We start from the raw sequence: 26912 nt of genomic DNA, 5'->3' as shown, positions 1-26912 counted from the left end.
TATTGGAGGCTGCTAGCAACAGGCTCACTACCTCTTGTTCCAGTTCACATCAGTCTCGTACAACAGGAAAAGATCACTGTTTAATGAGGACCTGGCAGGTCCCCAGAAGACCTCTGCCCACTGTCCCGTCTCTCCTCTGAGCTCCTTGGAGGGCACACTGGCTTTTCAGACGTTCAAGATGTTGCAGTGCTGAAGCTCGTGTGCTGCCCGTCTGTGTCAGCAGGTGGAGCATGAACAAGGGACCTGAGAGCAGCAGAGATGGAGAAGAGGGGCTTGGGCAATGGGGGCCCAGCTGATCCATCACAGCGCAGTGCTGACCTGAGTGAGTGTCTCTGGAGGCCTTCCAGGGTACAGGGTCAGGGGGGCCAAGGCTCCTGGCTACAGCTTTTGGGGCAGCTCAACTCTTAATGTGCTTTCATAATGAAAGCAGAAAGGTCCCATTGTGGCTGTCAGTCTCTGTCATAAAGCGCTTTTTGTTTGCTAGCAAAATTCCAAGTTGCAAAACCAAGCCAGCTCAGCAGACATAATACCCGTGCACGGTCATTGCCCCTTACAGCACCAAGCAGGGTGCTGCCAGCAAGAGTTAGCCTGTGCTTATTGGGCACCCCAAGGACCCCCTAAGTTCACAGATCACTCGCAGGAACAGAGAAGCTACCACAAGCCCTGTTCATTGCCCTGGAATTAGGATTTGATAAAAATGTTAAGATTCCTTTGCCCCGATTGTCAGAAATAAATCTTAGTACCACTGTGGAAAGCAAGGAGTTGGTTTCCTAGGAAACGGGGAGTTTGGAGGTCAGCAGTACCTGGCTTCTGTGCTGGCCCTCCTGTCTCATATTACCATCCTCCACACAGGGCTGCATGCTCTCAAAGTAGCTGCTGCTTTTAGGTTATACGTTCTGTATTCCAGGTGTAATGTTGTTTTTACCTGCCTGTTACCCATCCTATGAGAAAAAACAACTTCCTAGAAGTAGCTCCCATTTCACCGGCTGCATGGGGCCTCGGAAGCTGAGCACATTGTTAACCTGAGCAAAATCAGGTCTCTCCAGAGGTAAGGAAGTAGGGAGGGTAGACAGAGGAAGGCCAGCTAAGAACAGATGCCCTGATTTATTGGGGAACGTTTGTTTCACATTAGATAACATTTCTTCAGTAATGGAGAGTTATGACAGTAATCACCAAAATGTATTTTAAAATAATTTAAAGTAGTTCAAGAAGGCACATAGGCCCACCCCCACCCCCACCCCCCGTAATGTCCCCTCATGGCTGGAAGTCTGCCATCCAGTCCCTGTTGAAGTGTGATTTATCCTGTTGTTTTGATCCCAGACAATTATACCCCCTCCCGTTTTTTTTTTTAAATAAATTTTTAGTAGTGCTGGGGATTGAACTTGGGACTTTACATGTGCTAGACAACTACTTTACCACTGAGAAACATGCTCAAACCAAAATTACATGCCTTCCCCCTCACACTTTGAGGCAAGGTCTTGTTATATAGCCCAGGCTGGCCTGGAACTAACTCACGGTCCTTCCATGTCAGCCTCCTGAGTGTTGGGATACCTGCGTGTGCCACCATGCTGGGCTGAGATGATGTTTTCTGAACCTGCGCCAGGTGCACAGCTCTCCCTACATCTGTCATCGCTGCCTCTGTGCCCTTCCTGTGGGCACCACGGGTCTTCTCGCCTTCAAATGCTGTGCTTGATTGGGGCAGGTTACCAAATAGACTGGACGTTGGGGGTCGGATCTCGGCGAAAAGAATGACTTGTTCCCCTGGGTTAGTGAAGACTGGACCATTGGGGGACAGATCTTGGGGAAAAGAATCTGACATGTTCCCCTGGGTTAGTGACAGCCTCTGATCAGGCTTTCCATCTCTCAGGTCTCCACGGACCTGCTGTGTAAGAGAGTTTGTAACACCCACCCATGTACCCACCCACCACCCATCCACCCTCCCACCACCCATCCACGTTCACCCTCACACGTTCACCCTCACACGTTCACCCTTCCACCCTTCCACCCACTCTTCAAGAAGGGGAGGGAGTTTCCAGCATTCCCCAATCGTGATAATAAACAACTGGTTCCCATGGCTGACTTGTTTCTGCTTTTTCCATCTCTACTCAGAGTAACTTCCTCCTTAATTCCCCTGTCTGGTACAGAGTCCTGCTTCATTAAGGGACCTGTCACACCTAGGCTAAACTCAGAGAGTTAGGAAAGGTAGCTGTGTGACTTTGGGCAGGACGCTTGGTCTCTCTGTTTCCTCCCCTACACCCGAGAGTAGTCGTGATTGCAATGCAGTCGGCCTAAAACCCAGCGTCACCACCACCATTGCCGAGGGGGCGACAGGAGTGAAGGACTGGCCATCAGACACCAAGAGGGTAGCTTTTGACACAGGGTTTGAGTCTTGTCTCCACTTCTGAAAGCTGTGAGCCTTAGAAGCTCTTTGTTCACTCAAGCCTCAGTTTCCCCAACTGGGACTAGGATGTTGATACTGGGCCCCACGGGGCTTACTCTGTCTGCCAGTGGTGTGCTTTGCAGGGGGAGAAGGCAGCGAGCTGCAGTTGCCTCCAGCCCTTTGCGTCTGGCTACCTCACTTCAACACAGCGCACCCTAGAGGTGGGCTGCTCTGCTCCTACCTGCTCTGCTCCTACCTTCCTCAGGCAACGTCCCATGGTCCGCACATGCAGTCTGCGTGGCCCTTCTCTCCAGCTCGCTGAGAGGAAATGCCCCTCCTACTGAAACTTACAGTAAGAAGTTGAGGTCACACCCTGGACGCGTTCCTAGACTCAAGTGGCCCTTGTGTATTCTGTGGCCAACATGCCTTTCCAGGGGGAAACATAAACAACCCGTCCTCCCAAGGTCCCAATGACAAACCAAGGCACCATCCCATTAGAGTTCACTCTGGGTACCAGTGAGTTTATTGGACTTCCTTACAGACTGTAGGTGAAAGGTGATTTAGAGTGTGTGGCTGTGCCTCCCTCTGCGAGCAGCACCTGGTAAGTCTTTACCCAGCAGGAATGAAGGCTTGCCTATAGCCACATAGACGGTGTGCCCCCACACCCCAGTCTTCCGTGGTCTATATGCTCTAGCCCCTCCCTCAGGCCACATGGAGTTAGGACAGAGCAGTGAAGGAAGCGGCTGGGTTCTCAGGTGAGGGTCCCATGACCCTCCCATCAGTCACCCCATAGAGGGGTCCTCAAGTCCAGCTGGGACCATCTTTTTGCAAGGGACACCACTGAACTCTGCAGGATGGTGGTTGCTTGGCTCCAAGGGCAGTCACCGGACCAATAGCCAACCTCAGCAGGTGACAGCCGCTGCAGATGGCTCCCACACCTGGCAGAGGGGACGATCTCCTTCCCCGCCCTGGACATGAACTTGGGAAAGCTCTGATTTCTGTTCTTCACTTTCCCCTTCTCCTTCCTCTTTCTTTGGAGACAGGATCTCACTGTGTAGCCCAGGCTGGCCTGGAACTTACAATCCCTCTGCCTCAGCCTCCTGAATGCTGAGATGACAGGTATGTGGCCCAGGCCTGGCATGGGCTACTGTTTTGAAAAGGTATAGGACTCTCCTAGCCTTGCCTGCCTCTTGCCTGCATTGCTTTTCCTTGGCTGAATAAATACATGAGCCACTAACAAATCCACAGGCCCCAAAGCCCCTTTGCCTCTGCTGCTTTTCCTTGCCCAGCGGGCATCACAATGCAGCTTTGTTCTGTCCCGTTGTCCAAAAAAACATCACTTGCCTCTTGGCTCCCCACAAGCAGGGAGGCCATTGCAGTTTCCAGGCCCCGTGGTTGCAGCTCCTGTGCTTTCTTTCCTCAAGAGAGGAGCCCTGTCTGGCACTGGAGGGTGCTACCTGCACCTCCTGGTCACCACCCTCTGAATGGGTAGTAGAAGGAGCCAGCAAGCCCTGCCCACGGAAGGGTGCACATCGCTGGCTGACTGCAAGAGAAACCCGGTAAGCTTTGGGAGGGCGGTGTCCAGTCTGCCTGCCCTCCTAGTCAGGTCTGCCTGATGTCCCTGGGAAGAGAGAACAGGCTGTCAGGGTGGCCCCTAACCATCTTCCTGGAGCAGGTTCTGAGTTTGTCTGTAAAATGGGATTTCTAAAGCCCTGATGGCTGACAGCCTAGGGTGTTGTTTTAGACGGTGGTTCTGTTTTCTTCTCCTGAAGTGCTCAACTGGAACCCCGTACCTTACTCACCTCGTGCAAATTCTCAGCAACTGAGCAGTGTCCCCAAGCCTTTCCCCCACTTTTATTTTGAGATAGGGTCTCTTTAAGTTACCCAGGATGGCTTTGAACACTCAACCCTCCCTTGCCTCAAGCCTGGTGAGTAACTAGGTTTAGAGATCGTAGCTGGGATTTGACCCTGTCTGGTTCAGTATCCACCTTCTCTGTGGCTTCGGGGGTGTTTATTTTCCTTGCTACAGAGCACAGCTTTGTGGTTGTGCTGTGCACAAGCCCTAGTACCTGAGCTGAGCAGGTGTCCGGGAAATGTGGCCTGGAAGAGTGGATGTTGGTTGCGGCTTCGAGTTGGCCAGTCATCTGCCTCTGATCTGAGCCCTCAGCGAGGCACAGAGGGCCTCATTTGCGTATGAGACCCATTCTGGTGAAAAGTGTGTGGCAGGCCAGAGCGGGAACACAGGCCTGGTTTGGGGCTGTGAACATGATCCTGGGAACACTGGCTTACCTAAAAATAACCCATTCTGAGGCTCCAGCCCCCTCCCGCAGCCCTGCCTCCCAGCTGCTTTTTGCAGTGAACCCATCCAACCAGCATACATGTCGCAGCTGGAATGTGGCTGTGTTTGGAAATAAACAAATTGGCCCCTCTCCTCGCCTGGGACTTTCCTTTATCAGGAGACAGCTTCGGAAAGAAGCTGAGCTGTGTCTGCCCTGCAGCCTACGTGTGCTCTGGGGAAGGGGTGGAGGTGGGGACTTTGAAAGCTCTTTGAGTTGGGAAAAGGCTTGAGATCAACTGATTTGAGGGGTGAGGTGTGCAGAGGTTTGGTCTCTTCCTCTGAGGTTGCTGCAGGGGAAAGAAAGCCTTTTTTTTTTTTTTTTTTTTTTTGGCTCTCAGGGAGATGTTGTGTGTAGACAGGCACGCGCACTGGCTCTGGAGTCAGCACCGTGTGTCTCCAAGGAGCAGCCATTTTGGGAGGGAGCTCAGGCAGGGGGACTTTGTATTTGTATTTCTGCTATGATTAGTTTAGGTCATAAGAAGAGAATGTAGAAGCCTGCCACCCATCACGTGACTAGGGCTTGTGGTTCAGAGCTAAGTGTAACTTGGTTCAGGGAAGGACCCTGTTTCTCCAGACCTGGACGTCTGGGCTGGGCTAAGTGGAACAAGATGAAGCTAAAGGTACAAGACTCCCATCACCAGAAAGCACACTTGGGGTGTCACATCAGGCAGATGTGAGGTGCAGGAATGAGACAGGTGGGAACATGCAGTGTGGCATTTTCTGTGGTGAGGGGGAGCTGGGAGCAGCCCAGTGCCTGTGGGAGGAAGGTGTTATCAGTGCACTGCGGTGTGCTCACACTGGGAGCCCAGTACCGCTCAATGGCCCCACCTTCCTTACCTTCCTTATGAGTCAGCCTGACTGTGCTTAAGGAAATGATCGGTAGGATGCTGGTCTAGAATGCATGGAATAAGGATGTTCCTGTCAGGTACAGCCAGCAGCAAAACCAGTGTAACAAACACTGTGAAAGGCCAGTGAGGAGGCTCAGTGGGCACAGCATCTGCCAGAAAGACAGGACCTGAGTTAGATCCCACATCGCAGAGGGACAAACTGACTCCTGAAAGTTGTCCTCTCACCCCCCATGAGAGCTGTGGCAGCCATGTGCGTGTGTGCATGTCCACACACACACACACAGTGAATTAAACAAAAAAGCCTGGACAGGAGGAGTCACTGCTTGTTATGTTTGGAATATTCACTTAAAAAATGAGAGGCATGCTCCTTTCCAGAAATTGCCTATAATTAACGAGGAAATAAGTAAATAAACAGCTAAGGGTTTCCAGAAAGTAAACATTGATGTTATTGGCCAAGTCAGAGTAAGGACCTGTTGGATGGAAAATGAGAGAAAATGGTGTTTGTAATGACAGCATTTCAAACAAGTTCATTTTTCTCACATATGAAGGAAACCTGGAGGTTAGGCCTAGGTTGGTATGGTCACCAAGAAACCAGACCCTTTCCGGTTTACTTCTCTGTCATCTCTTGTCTACGTGTTCCAAGATGGTTGCCAGAGCACCAGCCACCAAATTCCGGCAGTAGATGATGACGGGCTGGAGAAGGGCTTGATGTACTCGTTCATAATCCCCGTGCGAGAATCCCATTTGTCTGTCATTGGCCAGATGCCAGTGTCTCACAAGAAATGGGGTGCCAGCACGTTAGTGTTCTGTTAGAAAGGAAGGGCCAGACAGTGGTGGCACCCATGTAATCCCAGCACTCAGGAGGTGGAGGCAGTGGATATCGGATATCTGTGAGTTCAAGGCCAGCCTGGTCTACAGACCGAGTTCCAGGACAGCCAGAATTGCACAGAGAAACCCTGTCTCAAAAAAAAGAAAGAAAGAAAAGAAAAGAGGGGTCTCGATCACACAGGTTCAGACCTGTTGTGGTGGGGGTGCCACTGGGCCCTGTACCTGGGCGGAGTTTCTGGTTTAGGAGGCGTATGTTTGGAGATGGTGAGGAAGCTGGAAATGTAGGAGAAAAGCCAGACCCTAGGACAGCTCGTGTGCAGAGCAAGAGGCCTTTACGGTGTCCCCAGGAAGCTGAGTGAAAAGCAGCAGTGGAGACGGACTGGTGGCCTGGCCTCAGGCTGAAATGCTGCCCGAGGCTTGTGTTAGAGACTTGGCTATTCAGCTGACAGGCTGGGATGTGACAGGGTCCTGAGGTCCCTGACCTTAGCGGTGGGTTGACCGTTTGACCATTTGTATCTGCTGGTGTTATTGGAAGGGATGAGAAACAGGAGGTGAGAGTGGGAGCAGTCTCTCTCACCTTTCCTCCCTCTCTGCTTGCTCCACCTGTCATGTCCTCCTGCCCTCCTGTTACCGGCGGCCCGGTCCGGCCAGAAACCTCTAGCCATGACCCAGATCAGTCCTCATTCCATTCCAGTTGTAACACTTGGTTTGTCACAGTGGAGAAAGGAGGTGACTTGAGAGGTGAGAGGGTTCAGGGATCAGGCCTGGGCACTGGGCAGAGCAAAGGATTAGATTGGAACCACAAAGTGACAAATGGGCGAGCCTGGGCTCAGAGTGACCTCTCTCACCGCACTGACAGCTTTGCCCAGAAGACAGTTCACTCGGGCAGGAAGCCCATGGGCTGGGGTGGAGACGGCTCGAAGGGCAGCATCCGAAGCTGGGTAGATTCAAGGAGGTTAAACTCAGCAAACTCTATCCTACAAGGCAGAGAAGGGTGGGGCCCATTTTGCAAATGCATTCCTGCTGGAATTGGTGCAAAACCAACAAGCACCTGGCCTGGGAGGTGAGGACTCCAGAGCATTTTCCACCTTGACGGAAGAGCTGATCGCCCTGTAGCATGCAGGCCTGCTCCAGAGCTTCACTTGACTTTAAATGATGGTGGTGGTGGTGATGGGGGTGGTGACGATGAGGGTGGTAGTGACGATGAGGGTGGTAGTGACGATGGTGAGGATGATGATGGTGGTGACGATGGTGATGGTAGTGACAATAGTGAGGATGATGATAGTGGTGACGATGGTGGTGATGATGGTGGTGATGATGATGATGATGGTGGTGGTGACGATGGTGATGATGATGGTGGTGACGATGGTGATGATGATGGTGGTGACGTTGGTGATGATAGTGGTGACAATGGTGATGATGGTGGTGATGATGGTGATGATGATGGTGATGATGGTGATGATGATGGTGGTGATGGTGGTGATGATGATGATGATGGTGGTGATGGTGATGATGATAGTGGTGACGATGGTGATGATGATGGTGGTGACGATGGTGATGATGGTGGTGATGGTGGTGATGATGGTGGTGACGTTGGTGGTGATGATGGTGATGATGATGGTGGTGACGTTGGTGATGATGATGGTGGTGACGTTGGTGATGATGATGGTGGTGACGTTGGTGATGATGATGGTGGTGACGTTGGTGATGATGATGGTGGTGACGTTGGTGATGATGATGGTGGTGACGACGGTGATGATGATGGTGGTGATGATGGTGACGATGAGGGGGTGGTGGGGGTGTGTGAATGCGTGTGCATATGAGGGTGCACACATGCCATGGCATACATGTGATGGTCATAGAACAACTTTCAGGGGCTGGTCCTCTCCTTTCACTGTGGGATACAGGCATTAAATGCAGACCTTCTGGTCTTGCACCAAGTACCCTTCACCTCTGCTCTGTCCTGCTGGCCCCAAACTGTCCATTTCCTCTCTGAGGCACACGTCCTGGGTATCAGAAACGCTGAAAGCCGTGCTAATGTAGCAGGCTGTGGCCAGTGCTTCCTCCCGCTCGTCACCAGCCTCATTAGGAAGAAAGCATTTCTGGGGCTAGGGTGCAGGGTGCAGCGTCTTCACCAAACACCACTAGTTTCTGAGGGTGCTCTAATTAACTCACCTTTCCGTTGCGTGTCCCGCTTGCAGTGGTGCATCCAGTTAGATCTGGCTTCGTTGATGAGCAGAAGCAGTCCTGACTAGGTTAGCTCTTCAGAGAGGCAGTGGGCTCTGCATAGTCTAGCACGTCCAGTCTTCAGAGGATGCATGCTCAGGGATTTCTATAAAGTTCAGTCTTTTCTCTTCCTTGTTCCGGCTGCAGGTGTTTTCAAACTCAGGATGCCCACCTTCCTCCCATTTGAAACCCCACTTGGTATCTTACCATCCCAATGAATGACACTGCTTCCTGATTATAAGCCTTGCACATAGACTGGCAAGAGGGCTCAGAACGCACTGGCCACGCAAGACTGGCAACCAGAGTTTGGTCCTCAGAACCTATTTAAAGACGGAAGGAGAGAGTCCATCCCACAAAACTGTCCGCTAGGTTCCATGGAGTGACCTGGCATATGCGTGTGCCCTTTTAACAATTATTATTACTACAGACTTCTAAAATTTCAAGAAAAATCACACATGTTCTTTGGAAAAAATACAACAAAAAAAAGTAAAAACATCAAATAAGGGGGCTGGAGAGATGACTCAGCGGTTAAGAGCACTGGCTGCTCTTCCAGAGGTCCTGAGTTCAATTCCCAAGAACCACGTGGTGGCTCACAACCGGCTGTAATGAGATCTAGTGCCCTCTTCTGGCCTCCAGGCAGGATACTGTATAATAAATAAATAAATAAATAAATAAATAAATAAATAAATAAATCTTTAAAAAAAAAAGTCAAATAAAATCTTCTCTGTTTCCAGTTGCATATGATACCACAGGCTTGTCCTCCCAGATTGTGAGTGAAGCTAGCCTGGGCTACATACACACCACCTCTATTTCCAGTGTTATGTTTTGATATGTTTGTTTTAAGACATAAATTGGCCTTTCTGTTAAAGAAAGGGCATCCAGTATCATTATACTGGAAGGTCTAACAGCAAAAATGGCTGGAGGTTATTTCTGTGAGCTCAGCTTTCTGGACTTGACTTGGAAATCTGCTATGACATGTCCATAGATATGGCCCCCACCTTTAGTCCTTTCCCACAGGACTTTTGTCAGAGGCCTCTCTGGTCTCTGTCACAGCTGCACAGACCACAGCAGCCTGCTTTCTGTGGTTGGCCCTTCTGAGTTGCACTTCTGCGATCTCCATGTAAGCAGGCTTATTTCTTTAAGAGAAATTCCTAGAAGTGGACTTGGGGTTGGGGTTCCCAGTTACCTGGGGAAGCTCATGCTGCAGGGTGGAGCTCCCCGTCTGCCTTCCAGGGGCCAGGGTCAGAGGTCAGTGGCCTGCCACAATGCCTGGGGACTGCCAGTGTTGTCCAAAGCCTCCGCATGTGTGTTTTCACTTTCTACTTGCTTATCAGCAAGGGGGACACTTCCCTTCTTTGTGATGATGGAGCAGAAAGATGTGAGGTTCGTGTTCTTCCACTGAGCCCCAAGTCCCAGCTTTATAAATTTTAAGTCATTGTTTTAAGTTGCCAAGGCCATCCAGGAAGTCCCCATCTCCCTGCTCTCCTAAATAGCTGGGGTTACAGACCTGCATTCCTGGGCCATCTGTCACTTCCCCTTGAGGTGATTCCTCTTGGATTCTTCCTGACTTTCCAGGATCTGGGGCAAAGCCTCCTTTTTCTGTGAAATCTTTCCTGATATCTCACTTTTCTCAAGGTAGGTGTGTGTGTGTATGTGTGTGCGTGTGCGCGCATATGTGCATATGTGTGTGTGAACGTGTGCCAGAGGAGGATGTTGGGCATCCTGCTCTATCTCTGTCTTACTCCCTTAAGTCAGGATCTCACTGAATCTGGAGCTAGGAATGCAGCTAGCACTCCCAGCGATTGTCCTGTTATTCTTTTCAGATTTTACAGGGGTGCTAGGATCAACTTGGGTCCTCATGTTCCTCCCAACCACAAGCTGTATGTTTATAATGTTCACCTTCAATTTTCCCCTTAACAGCCTCTTTGGTAGAGCCCTGTCAGATGCCTGTTCTCATTCAAGTCAATACCTTTGACCTGAGCTGGAGTCAAGGTCTTTAAATTGTGGAGTAGGACTTAACTCATTTTTCTGGTACCCGTCAGGCCTGGCACAGTGACTGCCAGAGCTAGCCTCAGTGGGAAGGCCTGGCTCAGCTCCCCTACAGACAGGACACGGGCAGCCCACCACCCACCCTGCCATGCTGTAAAACAGCCAGTACCTGGTCAACAGTTTGACACATATTATTACCGGTAACAGCATTGCAAAATCAGCCTGTGTAATCACAGTGTTCAGAACATGGAAAGGCTGAGAGAAAAGAACAAGTGCCTGCTCCTTCCCCCTTGGCTCCCTGTGTCTGCCATCCCCCCTCTACCCGCTTGGCTCCCCGTGTCTGCCATCCCCCTCAACCCCCTTGGCTCCCTGTGTCTGCCATCCCCCCTTACTTTCTTTTAAATTTTTAAATTATCATTTTATTTTATGTGTATGGTATTTTGCCAGCATGCATGAATGGCATCTTGTGTATAGCTTGTACTCATGGAGGCCAGGAGAAGGCGCTGATCCTCTGGACGGGGAGTTGCAGATGGTTGTGAGCTATCCTGTGGATGCTGGAAATTGAACCCAAGTGCTCCGGAAGAGCAGCCAGTGTTCTGTGAGCCACCTTTCAACCTTCACTTTCTTTGATGTGAGACAGGGTCTCAAGTAGCTCAGGTTGGCCTTGAACTCACTGTGTAGCCCTAATGGGCTTTGAACACCTGATCCTCCTGTCCTGGCTTCCTGATTGCTGGATTTCTGGTGCGTACCATCATTTCATGTGCTTTCTAGCTAGAGTTTTGTTTTTTTTTTTTTTTTTTGCCTGCCCCTAACATGGCTTTACTAATCTGTCATACTGAACTCTGGTTCTGCTTTTGTCACTTAATAAAACTACACACGAAACTGTGTGTTGAAACGTGTTCTGTGGTTTTGTCATAGCTGACTAAGCGACTTTATAGCCGCTTTCTTCACATGGCTCCCAAGCTGGGGCCTCTGGCCAGTTCCCTTGTCAAGGGCCCAGCCAGCCACTGAGCAACCACAGCAGCCCCTCCCTCTCTGCTCTTGCATACCTGTGCCCCTCCCTCTCTACTCTTGCGTACCTGTGCCCCCTGTGTCTCTTGCTTCTGGTTCCTGGTATCTTATGTAGCAACAGATTGAGAAATGGCTTCCTTTTTCAGGAAGAAAACACAAGTGCTTGAGTCCTCGGGAGGTCAGATATGAGCACAGAAGGCCTCATGCTGCGTAGGGTCAGAGCCTCAACCCTGCTCTCACACGCTCAAGGGTGCAGCCCTGCAGGCCCGAGGAAGCAGAGCCTTCAGGGGTATCTGGGGGCACTGATTACATGTTCTCTGGCCTGGGATCTGGTAGCAAACACTTGGCTCCATTTTCTGCCTGGTCCCAGCCGTCTCTGCTTTAGGAGGAATCTGTATCTTGTGGATGATTGATTCTTCTGGAGAGAACACTCGCCGGGCGGTGGTGGCGCACGCCTTTAATCCCAGCACTCGGGAGGCAGAGGCAGGCGGATCTCTGTGAGTTCGAGACCAGCCTGGTCTACAAGAGCTAGTTCCAGGACAGGCTCCAAAAGCACAGAGAAACCCTGTCTCGAAAAACCAAAAAAAAAAAAAAAAAAAAAAGAAGAAAAAAAAAGAAGAGAACACTCCTTGGGGCTGCTGAGACGGAAGCTGCCTTAGGCTTGGCTTCAGCCCCTCCTCTCTGAGGAGTGGCTCAGAGCAGGCTGAGAACTGAGTCCACCCATCAGCTGACAGCCAGCAGTCCAGCTAAGGAGCCTGGCTGCCACAGAGGAATGACATCATCTGGATCTTAACCTCCTTCTCTGATGGTTACTTAATCTCTGAGTCCGACTGTCATCCCTACATGAGACAGTTACAGTACCGACTTGCTGCCTGGTCCAGTGAATTAGTGCTTGGATACTTTATAGGTCATCCCTTGATTTGTTAAATAAAGTGGCGGAGCCAGGCGGTGGTGGCACACACATGCCTGCCATCCCAGCACCTTGAAGGCTGAGGCAGGAGAATTGAGAGTTTGAGACCAGCCTAGGTAGACTACATAGTGAGACTCTGTCTTAAAACGATAACTAACAGGGCTGGGGAGATACTTCAGTGAGTCAAATGCTTGTCCTGGGGATCTGAATTCAGATCTCTAGAACCCACACAGACCTCAGGTGCTGGGGAGGCAGGTTAGAGGATCCTGGGATCTTGCCAGCTAGCCAGCCTAGGCTGTCGGTGAACTCTAGGTCCACTGAGCATTCCTGTGTCAAACGGAAGGTGGAGAACAATAGGGAAAGACACTCACCATTGACCTCTGACCTCCACAAGTACATACATGTGCACACACCTACACATGCACACACGCACGCATGCACACGTGCACACGTTTGGATCTGGGTCACCTGGATCTGGGTTTGGATCTGGGTCACCTGGTACTGGCCCTGGCTAGGCGAGACTCTAATGCTGCTTTGTCCGTTGGAGTGAAACCTGAGGTATGTGTTACTTCACCAAATGGGCCACAGTGTGTTACAGCCCACGGTGCTTGTCTGCTTGTTTAGCCTGAGGTCTGAATGTGGATGAAGCTGGATCTTATGCAAGACAGTGTGTGCTTGCGCCTGCGCGTACCTCAGACGGTTACCCCGGAAGGCTGAGTACACAGAGCTCCTGCAATTGGCACAGGACAGGAGGCCCTCAATCTGGTTCTTTCTGCCCATGGGTGGGAAGGAGTGAATTGTGACTTGTCCCCGTGAGGGGACGACACAGTGCTGATGAAATCTCTCCCAGGTAGAGAACAGGCCTTCTGGAAAATTCTGGCCACTCCTGGTCACGTGGCACAGCAGCTGCTAGTTGCCTCCCTGGGTTTGTGCTTTGTCGGTGATATATGGTGTGTATGACTGGAGTGTGGCCTGCAGGGTCTGTTCCCAGGGCCGAGTTTACAGCTGGGTGGGTGGCCTGCTAGGTGAAAGATGGATGAGGCCGCGCAGGGTATTTATTAGGCTGTGCTGAGGGTGTTTGCTGTGGCAAGGAGCCAATTGAGTGGTGTTGTGTTGGCTTCTTGACCTCTGGGTCCCCATTTGCTAGCGATCCTCATACCAAGATGCCCGTCATTTGCCTGCCACCCAGCAGGTCCCCCACATTCTGCCTTTCAGTTTTATGTCAACGGGGCACCAACTGGAGTCATTCAGGAAGAGAGAACATCAGTTGAGAATCCGCCTCCACTAGACTGGCCTTTGGGCAAGCCTGTGGCACATTTTTCTTGATTGATGATTGATGTGGAAGGACCCAGTTCACTGTGAGGGGTGCCATGCCTGGGCTGGTGGCCCTGGGTTCTGTAAGAAAGCAGGCCAGTTAGTAGCTTTCCTCCATGGCCACTGCTCCAGCTCCTGCCTTCAGATTCCACCTTGAGCTCTTCCCCTGACTTACCTCTTTGATGGACCCTTACCTGGAAGTGTAAGCAAAAGTTAACCCTTCTTTCCTTCCCAAATTGTTTTTGGTTACAGTGTTTTATCCGTAGAAACCCTAACTGTCCTTTGGTAAAGAGAGTGGGCATGACAGTCACACTGCTGAAGCACGATTAATAAAAACTCAGGGTCAGAAATTGGGGTTCAGCCTGAAGATCCAAAAAGCAAAACAGCCAGCCCCTGCCTCTTACTTTGACCTCAGTGTGAAATGGCGAACCTGTCTCTAGGAATCTCAGAATGAGACTGTGTATTGAGAGGCGATAACTCCAGTTATATCCTCTCTAGGGCTGGGCTTAAAGGCATGCACCACCCAGTTTCTATGACAACTGAGATGAAAGGTGTGTGTTACCACTCCCTGGTCTGTAAGGCTGACCAGTGGGACTGTTTTACTCTCTGATCTTCAGACAAACTTTATTTATTAAGACACAAGTGAAGGGGGCTGGAGAGATGGCTCAGAGGTTAAGAGCACTGCCTGCTCTTCCAAAGGTCCTGAGTTCAATTCCCAGCAACCACATGGTGGCTCACAACCATCTGAAATGAGATCTGATGCCCTCTTCTGGCTGCAGACACACAGAATATTGTATACATAATAAATAAATAAATATTAAAAAAAAAAGATACAAGTGAAATGCCACTACACACTGCCTTCATGCAGGCCCTCCTTTGCCTACATAAGCTACATGATTTGTGGCCACTTGTCTCTGGTTCATGTCTCTGTGAAATGGGGGTGGTGTAGCACAATTAATAAAAACCCAGAGACAGAAATTAGGGTTCAGCCTGAAGGTCAGAAAGGCAAAGCAGCAAGCCACTAGCTTTTACCTCCACCTCAGTTCGAAATGGTGATCCTGCCTCTAGGAATCTCAGATTGAGACCATGTCTGTGAGCTGTCTCTTCCTGCTTTATATTCCTCTCTAGGACTGGGATTAAAGGTGTGCACCACCCGGTTTCTGTGGCAAACTAGTGTGTCTACTGGTATTAAAGGTGTGTGTTACCACTGCCTGGTCTATAAGGCTGACCAGTGGGACTGTTTTACTCTCTGATCTTCAGGCAAGCTTTATTTATTAAAATACAAATGAAATGCCACCACAGGACGGTGCTGAACTTCAGCTTTGTAGGGAGGATAACATGAGTCAGCTCTGGGAAGCAGGGAAAACAGCTCTGTGAAATCCAGTTTTGTTGGTGCCTGGAGCCCACTGTTTTCCTGGGAGGCTGTATGGCCAGCAGCATATTTGTTTTCAAATGCATCCCTTTTTTGTCCAGGTGGAGTGCCTCTGGGGTAGCAGGCGAGTGCGCATGTCTGTATCTATGTGTGCTTACATGTCTGTGTGGTGTCACCCCAGCATACGCCTGGAAAACAGCCCCGTTCCTGCCTGCAGCAAGGCCACTTTGGCTTGCTCTCCCAGGCCACTTACGGCGGGGTAGCTCTCATGGTTTGTTGGACTTTTCTGCCCAGGACTCTGTTTTACACAGTCTAGCTTGGCCATTGAACTGCTCTTGACCTCCTGGGAAGAGTGAGGCCCAGGGAAGCCATCTTTCAAGGCGGGCCAGCCTCCCTGCGATTACCCCCTGTCAAGGAATGCCCAAAGAGAGCGCCAGGTTTGACTAGTAAATGCACAGCAGAATGTTTGAGAACCTTAAGTGTCTAGTTAGAGACTTCAAAGGTCCCAGGCCTTTTGAATTTTCTTGATAAAGATGGTGAGCTATGAATGGTCAGGCTGCCTAGCCTAGTGCTAAGAAGGCTCCTCTGCCCGCCCCCCACCTTTTTGCAGATAATGAAAGAAAGTGAGTGTGCTTAGGCAGTAGTAGGGCAATGGTCATGTGAGCTGCCCAGGCCTGCAGGGTTCCTGGCTGGCCCTCCCTGCACGCTCCTAGTGCAGCTCTGTCTGTAGCGCCATTGTTAGAGAGCCCTTCTGAGGCCCCGCTGACGCCTGGCTGCTGAGCGCAGTTGCAGTGGGCTCAGGGCTGGAAGACCGGCCTGCAGCCTTCTGGCTTCTGCTTGTTGGCCTGGTGGCCTTGCTTTCTTTCCCTTCCCACAGCTGACATCACCTCACCCTTTCAGTTCCTTCCCTTGGGCGGCTGTTTATTTTCCCTATCACCTTTCCCTTCCCGTTAGCCGCTCATCAAATGGCCCCGCAGTGGCCGTCACAGGTTCCCTTCTGGAAAGAGGGGTGATGTTTTATCAGGCCAGCCCCCCCCCCCCTTATAGGGACCCTCCTTGGGACTCAGCGTTTTAGTCTCTCGGTTAAAGCCAGGCTTTCCTTTGGGGCAGGGTGGCCAGGCTGCAGGAACGTGTGGAGATGGAGCCAAGTTCTGATAAATAGCGTGACGATTAAATTCAGCGCGCACTCCACGCATTGTGAAGTATTGTCAGTCAGCACGAGGGGTGTGACATGTGATCATAAATGCTGTCGGCAGAGTGGCTGGTTATATCACTGGTGGAAGGGGGGTCCACTTTGGCCTCATTGTAAGTCGGACTCAGAGGTACCACTCGGGCCTTGGGGTGCACAGTGGATCGTAAACGGTACAGGTTGGTGCTCATCTGCATTTGTGCTTATGGTCTTGTCCCTCAGATCCTGCACCTGGGCACTGGCCATTGGAAGTCCACCCTGCCTCTCGTCACCTGGTCTCCCTACCAGGCCTTTCCCGTGCTGAAGGCTGCAGAGAAGGAAGCCATGACTGAGTACCTGTGGGGCCCTCAGCATGCCTGGTACTCAAAACTCGCAGTGACATTTTATTTGCCCAAAGATCTCTTCCCTCACTTAAGACAGAGGAAGTAAAGGGTCAGGCGGCCTGTCAGTCACCTGAAGCCATAGGCAGCAGGTAGAAGTGGGACGTGACCTGTGGCCCGTGCTGCTGTGAGCCCTCTTGGCCTTTGCAGTTCCGATGGGAAAGACGCTCTTACCCTGCAAAGAGGAGTGGGCAGAACAGTGTGGCAGGCTGGCTGCAGAGGGCCCTCTCAGGCCTGGCCCCGCTCGCGGGTGTGATCCGCTCAGTCTCTGCCTGGCTTCCCCCAGCACTGGGAAACACAGGTCCCCTCTGCCTGGGACGTGTTCAGAAGTGGGGAGCACCTGGGCTGTTGGGTTTGCAGGCTGGCTGGTCCTTCAGCAGAAGCCCCCCACCTCCATCCCAACACACACAGAGTGCCGGGCTCTAGTAAACCAAAAGGCAAACTGGGCTCCGCGTGGCTAGCGCGTTTGCTGTGAGCCCCAGTGCTTCGGCTTCCTGCATTCCAGCATGCTGGTATGCCAGAAGTGCCCGGGACAGGCAAGAAGGAAGGCTTATCTTCATAGTAAAAAATGCCAATAAAACATCTCTTGGATCGGCTTCGTCGTTCCTCCCACACCACCACTAGCTAAATTACCGTTTGTTCTCATCTTTTGCCGGTTGCGGTGGCTTCTTTGATTTTCCTGTCTCTGGTTTCTCCACGCCCACTTCAATCTGTTCTCCTCGTGGTTTCCAAAATGATAATCATTCAGAAATGCAAATATGATCACATTTCTCCTAGTGCTTCCCTCCCCATACCTGCATGATTATAGCTATTTTAGTGCTGTGGTCTTTCAAGACCTTCTAAAAAGTTTCCAGTTCTTTCTCGGACCTATATGAATCAGTACTGTCCTGAGCCAGTTATTGTTCTAATGTTCTCTATGAGCCAGTATTGTCCTGACCCCTCCCTTCTTGGTCCTATCTAGTCTCCGACTGTCCTCCTCCCCCAGTTTTAGAGCTTTTGTGATGCTCATCTTTGCTCATAGGGTGTCCTCACCTGCCATGCCCTCCCCACATTTCCCTCAGTGTGTGCCACACCCCAGGCTCACTCAACCATTTTAGGAATGCCCTCTTCTCTGATGCCTTGTGGAGGTCCCAGGCACCTCCCAGTTGGGGTGGTCTCTTGGAGCTCCCATAGTGTGTGCACCAGCCTCTGTGACTGTGAAGTTGAGGCGTAAACTCATTTTTTAGCCGTGTTGTCTGTCTGGTGGACTTCAGACAGGTATGTGGGGGTGTTGGGACTAGAGCACAGGTGTGTCCGGAGGCCTTGGTATGTGCATTGTATCAAAGCTGTTGTCCCTTCTCCCAGTTTCCCAACAGAAGTACAAAGCACCAGGGGCCTCTGAATGGTGACAAGCGGAGGGTGTCATACCTGTGTCCGCTGAGGCTACTGTGTCATGGATGTTCAGAGGGTGCCGTGCCTGCTCTCAGCCTCCTTGTCTCTTGCGGTCCCCAGCCAGGCATGCCTGTGGACACATCTATTGTCTCAGCTGAATCCTGGGAACCATGCCACTTATGACAGACGCCATACCTGACCCTGGGAGGATGCAGTTTGACTATTGAATGACTGAAAGATGGATAGGTACACTTTTCTCTTGCCTAGGGCAGTCACTTCAGGACATGGGGATGTTTGCTCTCTTCTGATTTAGCCCAGTATGTCCCCGAGGCGCCTCAGGGGTGCTGGCACTAAGAGCACACAGGGTAAGGTTTGGGGTCATAGTAATTAGTCGGGGCAGGAAACAAACCTTGGGAAAACAGTCTTGAGGCAGATGGCCCACAGACTTTTCAAGGCAAAGGTTGCTTTCCAAAGGGCAATGTGTTTGGCTCACTCCCGGCTGTTTGGGTGGATGCTGCCGTAGGACCTTGAGGTCAGAGGACGCTGTTGAAGCTCACGGCCTCAGCAGGTATCACTGAGAACTCGAATCCTCGCCTGACTGTCAACCCGGCCTGGCTTGCGCTTGGAGTTTCTCAGCAAGCCCCACCAGTGCTTTTGACCAAGCCGGTGTACTTCCTGGCCTCAGCACGCAGTCTCGGGGTCGTTAAAACTGGTGATATTACATTATCAGAGATGGTGGCACCTGTGCAGAGACACCAGCTGACTTGTGAGTGTTTCAAGGGCAGGGTCCCTTGCACACCTGCCAACCAGGCCAGGGAGCAGGCGGGAGTAGACCCTTGCATTTGCAGCTTGGGGTCGGGTCACAGAGTTCAGTCCTGGTGGATGAGGACAGGGCCGTCAGCTCCATGCTCCCAGCTGTGGCTGCTCTCAGTGTTGGCCTCCTTGGGAACATCTTCACTTGTGGTCTGGGGCAGACTTGTTTGTTTCTGTTTGAAGTTCCCCAACTTGGAGTTTGACGTCAAGGCAGGATTGCTGGTGGGGAGGCTTGCAGGGAGGCTGTCTCTGCACAAATGCACAGGCTGGCAGCTTCCCTGAGGAGCCGGCCAGGGAAGGTTATTGCACAATACTCAGCGTGGGGCCGCCGCGGCTCTCTTCTGCCCACCCCTTGGTTTCTGGCTGATGTTGTCTCGCTCTCCCCCTTTCCTGCTAATGTCAGCCCTTCCGAGACCCCGAAGGGTTCGATTGGGAGCCAAGGGGCCACTTCTAGGGCCAAGCACTGCGGTCAGCCCATGCCTGTTAGTGGAGCCAGCAGCCGTGTGGCAGCCCCCAGAGCCCTCTTTGCATTCCCAGAAACTGTTTTGCAACACATTGGCCTTGGTAGCCAGGCCAGAGTACTTAGCCAGCCGGGTTGGCAGGAAGCCCCAGAAGCATCCAGCTTTGGAGACGAGATGGAAGCTGGAAGGGAGCACCCCCAGGACTGAGCAGAGGGGCGGTAAGGGAGGGACGGCAGCTGTCGGAGCATGAAGGCTGTTCTGGGTGTAGTGGGTCGTGAGAGTTTCAGGGATTTGACTCTGGCAAGGATTGCTGTGAGCATCCACTCACTATTGTGTGTGCATTGCTGCACATGGGGGAGGAAAGACTCGGGGTACTGGGGAGCTGGGAGCTAGTCCAAAGCCAGAGCCTATAGCTAGAGTCTATGTAGATTTAGAAGACAGGGACAATGTGTGGCCATCCAGCTGCTTTGTTCAGGTTGCAGAACATGCTAGGACTTCGGCATGTTCAGGGGTGTCCACGGGTGCCAGGCAGGGGAGAGTAGGCATTAAATAAATTTGGAGCTGATCATGTTTAGCTCAAGCGCTGTTGCAAATCGGAACAGAGAGGGTGGTCTCCTGGGATGTATAGATCCTTTTAAGAGGCGTGTGGATGATGTGGCTTTCACACACAGGTCTGTTGCCTGCTACAGAGCAGGCATTGCTGGGTTTGGGTCACAAAAGGGTTACATCTTTCCCAGGGCCATGCTGTGTATAGTGGTCAACACAGCTCAGGCAGGCTGAGAAAGTGGGTATCAGAAGTCAGTATTTGGGGAGCTTATGCAGGACTCAGGGGCAGAACATCAGACTAGATCATTTCTTTAACTATGTGATTCAGAAATTCCAATAAAGTTCTTGGTGTCCTCATTTGTAGGCTGGGAATAATATAGCACAGCTATGCGTCTCATGGGCTGAGCATAGGCTGAATGACTGGGATGAGCTTGTCACTGTGCTAAGGCTGGTGAGGAGGGGTCCCTTGACCAGCGAGTAAGCCAAGCCAGCTAGCTTCTCAGCACGCATCTCAACATAGCTGTGTTGCTTGCTGCTTAATTTTGGGTAAATGAACATCCCACCCAGAGTGTGTACAGGGGGCTGGAGGGATGGTCCGGTAGCTAGGAGCACTTGCTCCACTGACAGAGGACCTGTCTTCAGTTCCTGGGGCTGTGTAGGGTGGTCCCTAAGTACCACCTGTCACTCTGACTTCAGGGAACCTGACACTGTCCTGTCCTTCACAGGAACCCCCATGCACATTCGTGTATACAGGTACAAACATGTACACACACATAAAAATAAGGCCAGGTGTGGTGGCCCTACTGTTTATTCCAGCACTCAGAAGGCAAAGGTAGGTGGATCTCTGTGAGATAGAGGCCAACCTGGCCTACACAGGAGTTCCAGGCTGGCCAGAACTACACGGTGAGATCCTGCCAAAAAATAAAGTAAAACTAAATAGAACCTTAAGCGTGTAAGAGTCTGTGATGTTTTGGGTTCCAGGTGCTTATTTTGTAGGAGAAGGATGCACCAGGGTTATGGTTAGGTCTGGAGTTGGTTGACACTGGATGTCCCTTGGTGCTTATCAGGGATCTAGAAAAATCCCTACTTCCTGGACATGCCATTGAGAAACCAGGAAGAGAAAGAGTTAGGCCCTGTACAAATGGGGAAGTGGTTTCTACGTCTAGGTTCATAATTGAGTACTAACAATTTCGTGATTTTCATAATCCAGAGAACCTGCCTCTGTCCAAGCGACTCTGGTGTCTCCTTCAGCCTGCTCCTGGCACCGTTGGCCCCTGTATATTCCAGCATTGCGTATCTGCTACCCTAGACATAACCTCCTGCACGGCATTTGGACACGGAGCCTTGGGCCACAGGGAATGCCCTGCAATCATCAACACCTGAGCCAGAGGCAGGACGGCAAACGTCTTGGCATCTGGCCACTCACCTAGTCTAGATCTCTGGTTTATAGGTCTCCTACAGAAGGGACCTCATGAGCCTTGCTAGGCCCTGCAACTTTAGGATGGAGCTGATGTCATTTGCAGAATCAGCTCTCTGGAAAGAGATGTTTTTGCTGAGGTATGAAGTGTGGCTCAGATGATATCCACCAGAGAGGCCTGTGTGTCTCTTCTCACTGAGGCATTCTTACTGTCTGAGCTTGAGTGATGCTCACAGGGTCCCATCTCCTGAGCACTCGCTGTGTCCTGAGTGCTGGAGAAGTACTGGCAGTGGAGTCCAGAGGGAAGACTGAAATGAAGTGATCTAGGCCTTCCACTGGGGAGGTGGCATGGGGCCACGGTCTGTCTGACCAAGTGTCTCCGTCAGGGATGGAACAAAGGAACTAACCAGGTGGGTCAGGTGTTAGAGATAAACAGGAGGCTTGAATGTCCTTGCATGTGGATAGTATGTTTGCCTGACACCCCGGGCCAGTGACAATGCTACCCCGTACAAGTCCTTTCTCACCTCACTGTGATCTCCAGGGATGGCCCAAGTAGCAGACAATAGTGCTGTGGGAGTCGCGTTTTTCTTGCTGGTTCTAAGTATTTTTGCAGATGGCAACTGACCAGCTTCAGTCTCCAAGTGCCACTGTCCTTCCCAGGTTGGACCTGAGCCCTGGGGCTTTTCTCTGTCTTTACTCTTAACTGTCAAAGCTGCTAGCAGAAGGTAGCTCTTTGAGTCCAGGCTGCTTAGTGAGTGCTTGCTGTATACAGATTGCTTGCTGTATGCAGCCTACCAACTCGGCTCTGTAAACCTGGCTGTGTGTCAGAGCACAGTGGGGCATACCCTCTTAATGCAAATGACTCCCAGGGTGTTGGGGTGGGCAGACCAAGGTCCTCCACTGTGGCCAGCATCTTAATGGCTCCTGCCATTGTTGGTCACTTCCCTGGAACCTCAGGTGCTTTTAAATTCCGGAAAATGTAGATCTTGTGGGGTTTGTGGTAGAGGAAATGACACCCCCAGTGAGAGTTCCCCTGGCACCCCCTGGGCTGGGCTGGGCTGGCAGGCCCTGCTGCGGTTTGTCTCAGAAAGTGGCCATTTGGTGCGTCAGTGATTGCCCTGACTTTCAGAAAAAGTGAGAGCAGCTCCATTTCCCTGTGACAGGAGCCCTCAGTGCAGGGCGTGAGAGAGCACCACTCTGGGACAGAGTGAGTTCACAGGGGACAGCAGCTCCAGGACCCCAGAGCTGCCAACAGTCACAGCACACCAGAGGCTTGATCCTCAGCTTAGGCCTCACCGGCAGTATGAGCTGTGGTCTGGGTGTAATGAGGGGTTACTGTAAGCTGCCCATGGCATGCTTGGGATATTTATCCCAGATCCCCCACAGCTTTTATAAAAAGATGAGACTGGAGCACAGCTCGGTGGCAGAGAGTGGAGTGAATGCAGCTGGGAGGTCCATGCCACGCTGCCGAAGGTTTTTTGACTTTTGTTTGTTTTGGAGGGATTTCTCTGTGTGGCTGTCCTAGAACTTGCTGTGTAGACCAGGCTGGCCTTGAACTCAGAGATCCACCTGTCTCTGCCTCTGCCTCCTGAATGCTGGGAGTAAAAGGCGCACACCACCATTTTTTTTTTTAAACCCACAGTGTGCTGGGCTCCTGGGCTCTAGGGGTGATCAGAGATGCAGACTAAACCTGGCTCTGCAGAACTCATACCAAAGGAAGGGAGGTGGAGAAGCTGGAAGGACTGAGATCCATTTGGGCAAGGGCCGAGAGGCTTCCTGGAGGAAGGGATGTGGAAACCTAGCCTAGGCCCAAGGATTCTTGGCAAGAGGTTCACTGGCACAAATATGAGTGAGTGGCTGGACAGGGTGGACACGCAGAACCGGAGACCCACAGGCTGGCTCAGGCCGAGGCCAGGGTGGTACTTCCCTGCGTTAGCTGGTCACAGCCGAAATCCTGTGTAAAACAGCTGTGTCACCGATCATCCCCAGAGGTCCAGCGTGAAGCCACACTGGAATGGATGGTCATTACCGACACTGTTGTTAACCCTAGGGGCCTCGCCTCTTTCATTAGCGTGGAAAAGGGTAGTTTTGAGTTCACAGCTGTCTGGTGGGTAGGCTGCCTCTGGTCAACCCTGCGAAGCTGTGGTTTGCAAGCCATTTGTTGCGGAGGGTGGGAGGGAGGGGAGAGGAGAGGAGAGGGATGAGATCCTGAGGATAGTGCCCTGGCGTTTCCGTTCTCCTTCTGTGTCCAGCCATTTATGAACATGTGCCACACCCAGGTGCAGTACCCAGCACAAGGGGTCAGAAGTCAGTGAGAGGCGCAGGCCCTGCCTTCATGCAGAGTAGGGGGACCTAATGTGTTACTTGTGGGGATTCCATGTCCTTGTTCAGGATGAGCTAGTTCCTTGGGGGTTTAGAGGAGTGAAGTAAGACTCAGAGAAAGAAATGAACTTCCTCAAGGTTACCAACCAGTGAGTGGCAGATTTGAGCTGGGACCTGTTCATCTGGGAGACGCGTATTCGGCTGCTAGGTGAGGGAACCAGGAAAGCAGTAGGCATGGTGTTGGTGGGAGGCGTGCGGACAAACTAGGGATGGTTTGGGGCTCTGAGTTTCAAGTTTGCTTCTGCTTATACTGTAAAGACTGAATCCGAGCCTAAGGGAAGGATGGGTGTGTCCCTACTTAGGTCCGCACAGTAAAAGTGGCATCTGTGCAATGACATTTGTGAACTTTGCCCTGAAAATCTTTTCAGGATCTTAGGTTTCCTGGTAGAATAGCAACTAGACTGGGGGTTGGGAGACTAATCAACAAAGAGTGTGATTAGTACTGTCTGTCCTGGGCATCAGAACAGGATGCAGGGATATCATGGGCTCAGTGAGGAGTGTGATTAGTACTGTCTGTCCTGGGCATCAGAACAGGATGCAGGGGTGTCCTGGGCTCAGTGAGGAGTGTGATTAGTACTGTCTGTCCTGGGCATCAGAACAGGGTGCAGGGGTGTCCTGGGCTCAGTGAGGAGTGTGATTAGTACTGTCTGTCCTGGGCATCAGAACAGGGTGCAGGGGTGTCCTGGGCTCAGTGAGGAGTGTGATTAGTACTGTCTGCCCTGGGCTTCAGAACAGGATGCAGGGGTGTCCTGGGCTCACCTGTGCAAGCACTTTCACCAGACATCCTACCCATATACCTGAGTGCATTATTTTGACTCTGTTTTCCCCTACCAATGATTCCTGTTACTACTAACCCTCTGACACTGGTTGGCATGATTTGGGACCTTGTGAGAGGGCAAGTGACTCTTGAATGGGCTGAGGAGAGGATCTTTTTTTGGGTTATTGGTGGAGCCAAACTATATATTTTTTTAAAAAAAAATAGTCTTATGTATTGTGCATGTTTGTGTATGTGTTCTTTTGGGCGCGTGCATGTGGAAGAGTTGATGTCAGATATTTTCCTCAGTTGTTCTCTAGCTTTAAAAAAAAATTCTTTTTGCCGGGCGGTGGTGGTGCACACCTTTAATCCAAGCATTCGAGAGGCAGAGGCAGGCGGATCTCTGTGAGTTCGAGACCAGCCTGGTCTACAAGACCTAGTTCCAGCACAGGCTCCAAAGCAACAGAGAAACCCTGTCTCAAAAAACCAAAAAATAAAAAAATAAAAAAATTGTTCTCTGTGGGGTGTGTGTATGTGTGTTTGTGTGTGTGCATGCACGTGTGTGTGTGCATGTACTTCATAGCACACATGGGACGGCCGAAGGACAAGTTGTTTCCTTCTTCCTTCATGTGGGACTCGGAGGTAAAACTCAGGGTTAGTTTATCAGTCTTGGTAACAGAAGTGCTTTGACCCGCTTAGCCATCTGGTCGACCAATATTTACAGTTTTTTGGGTGCATGTTAACTAGATAAAAATGTCATCCAGCTCTTGAGAAACACATTGAGATCTTTATGGTGATGGGAAAAGGGATACATTACTTAGCCAAACTCTCTAGGCCTGAGTGTGTCTAAGCGACAGGGTCTGGTGTTTAGATGGGGCTTGGCTTTGGGGGGAGGGACACTGAGAGTTGCAATAAGGTTAGAGTCTGATCTCAAATATTCTCATGGATGCCACTGGCTTAGCCAACCAGGTAGCTGCTCTCCTTGGTTTTCTTGGAGGGCGGTGGCATGCTCCCATGTAGCCTTAGCTGGAAGAGCCTCCTTTTCAAGCTTGTCCGAGCTGTGCCTTCCTTTTGTGTCTTGCCTCTGCCCTTATGTCCCTCAGTGCTGCTCGGAACTCTCTGCTTGACCCGGGTCAGTCCGTCCTTGGTCCTTGTTCAGGCTTATCTTCCTTGAGGTTTTTTTTTTTTTTTTTTTTAAAAGCTTTGGACATTCTTCCCCTGGGTCTGGAATTTGCCAATATCTTGGGAGTGTGTATCACTGATAGCTGTGCTTTCTGTGCAGTGATGAGCTGACTGCTTGTCCCTTCAACTCTCTGAGGGAGCATTTTTTTTATCATCTGTGTGCATGTGTATGTGCGCGCATGTGTGTGTGTGTGTGTGCACGCGTCTCAGAGGGGAAGGATAAGTGACTTGTCCAGCATCACAGAGCCAGGGGAAGGAAACCTTCTGCCCCAACCCAGGCTGTCTGAATCACAGCTGGAAACTTGCTTATCTTCGCAAGCCTCCCCCTTTCCTTGTTATCAGTTAGCCATATTTGAGCCCCAAGCAGGAAGGCTGGCTTCTCTTTATCTGGCCGCTGTTGTGAATACTGTTGAGGAGCTGGTCTTGAAGGCAGTGTGGTTGGCCTGCCTCAGTGAAGGAGGGGACTCCATACTTGGACCAGACCATCTTAACTCCTCTCCCCCTGTGTATGTAGCCTTTCTTCACCATGAATGACAGCGAGGGTTTCCCCGCCCCCTGCTGGCTCCTGCCTGAACTCTCCCAGAGGTCACATGGCTGCCACATGCCTGTGCCACCCATAAAGGTAACCTTGTCTTTGCTGGACTTCCCACAGGCGAAGCTGGTGCGGTACATCTGCAAGCAGCGGCAGTGCAAGCTGAGTGTGACCCCCAGCGACAGGACTGCCGAGCTCAACAGCTACCCGCGCTTCACTGACTGGCTGTATATCTTCAACGTGAGGCCCGAGGTGGTGCAGGTATGCAGCAAGACCCAGACCAAGAACAGACAAGAGGGGACAAGCAGGGGTCACATCCAAACCTGAGAACGAGGCTCACATGGCTAATATATGGGGGCTACATGCTCTGTTTTTGGGAAGGGGGAGGGGATGGCATGGACTTTGGGGGAACAGCAGCATCCAGTAGGAACCCAGAGTACCTGTGGCTACAGCAAGTGCCCCACATGCCAGTGCCTCATTAACTGGGACAGCCTGACCACACTGGTCAATCATTTGATCACATGACAATGACCTTTTCTGGAATCCTTGATTCTATGGCAGACATTGTATTTAACACTGACTTTGTAACCTAGGGGCTAGAGAGATGGCTCAGAGGTTAAGAGCACTTTTTGCTCTTGCAGAGGACCTGGGTTCAGTTCCAGGACCCAG

General features: G+C 51.3%; 1 protein-coding gene across 2 annotated transcripts in view; it reads left to right on the top strand.

The window, feature by feature from the left end:
* Ksr1 (kinase suppressor of ras 1) overlaps positions 1-26912 on the top strand; it is a 133621-nt gene that overhangs the window by 49481 nt on the left and 57228 nt on the right. For both annotated transcript variants that reach the window (XM_057774063.1, XM_057774062.1), the window contains exon 2: positions 26364-26504. In XM_057774063.1, the coding sequence (XP_057630046.1) occupies positions 26364-26504 (141 nt within the window). The remainder of the gene's footprint in view (positions 1-26363; positions 26505-26912) is intronic.

Source organism: Chionomys nivalis, chromosome 7 (assembly GCF_950005125.1).
Source record: "Chionomys nivalis chromosome 7, mChiNiv1.1, whole genome shotgun sequence".
Taxonomy (NCBI): domain Eukaryota; kingdom Metazoa; phylum Chordata; class Mammalia; order Rodentia; family Cricetidae; genus Chionomys; species Chionomys nivalis.
The sequence above is the reverse complement of the archived record's forward strand: the minus strand, read 5'-3'. Positions and strand labels throughout refer to the sequence as shown.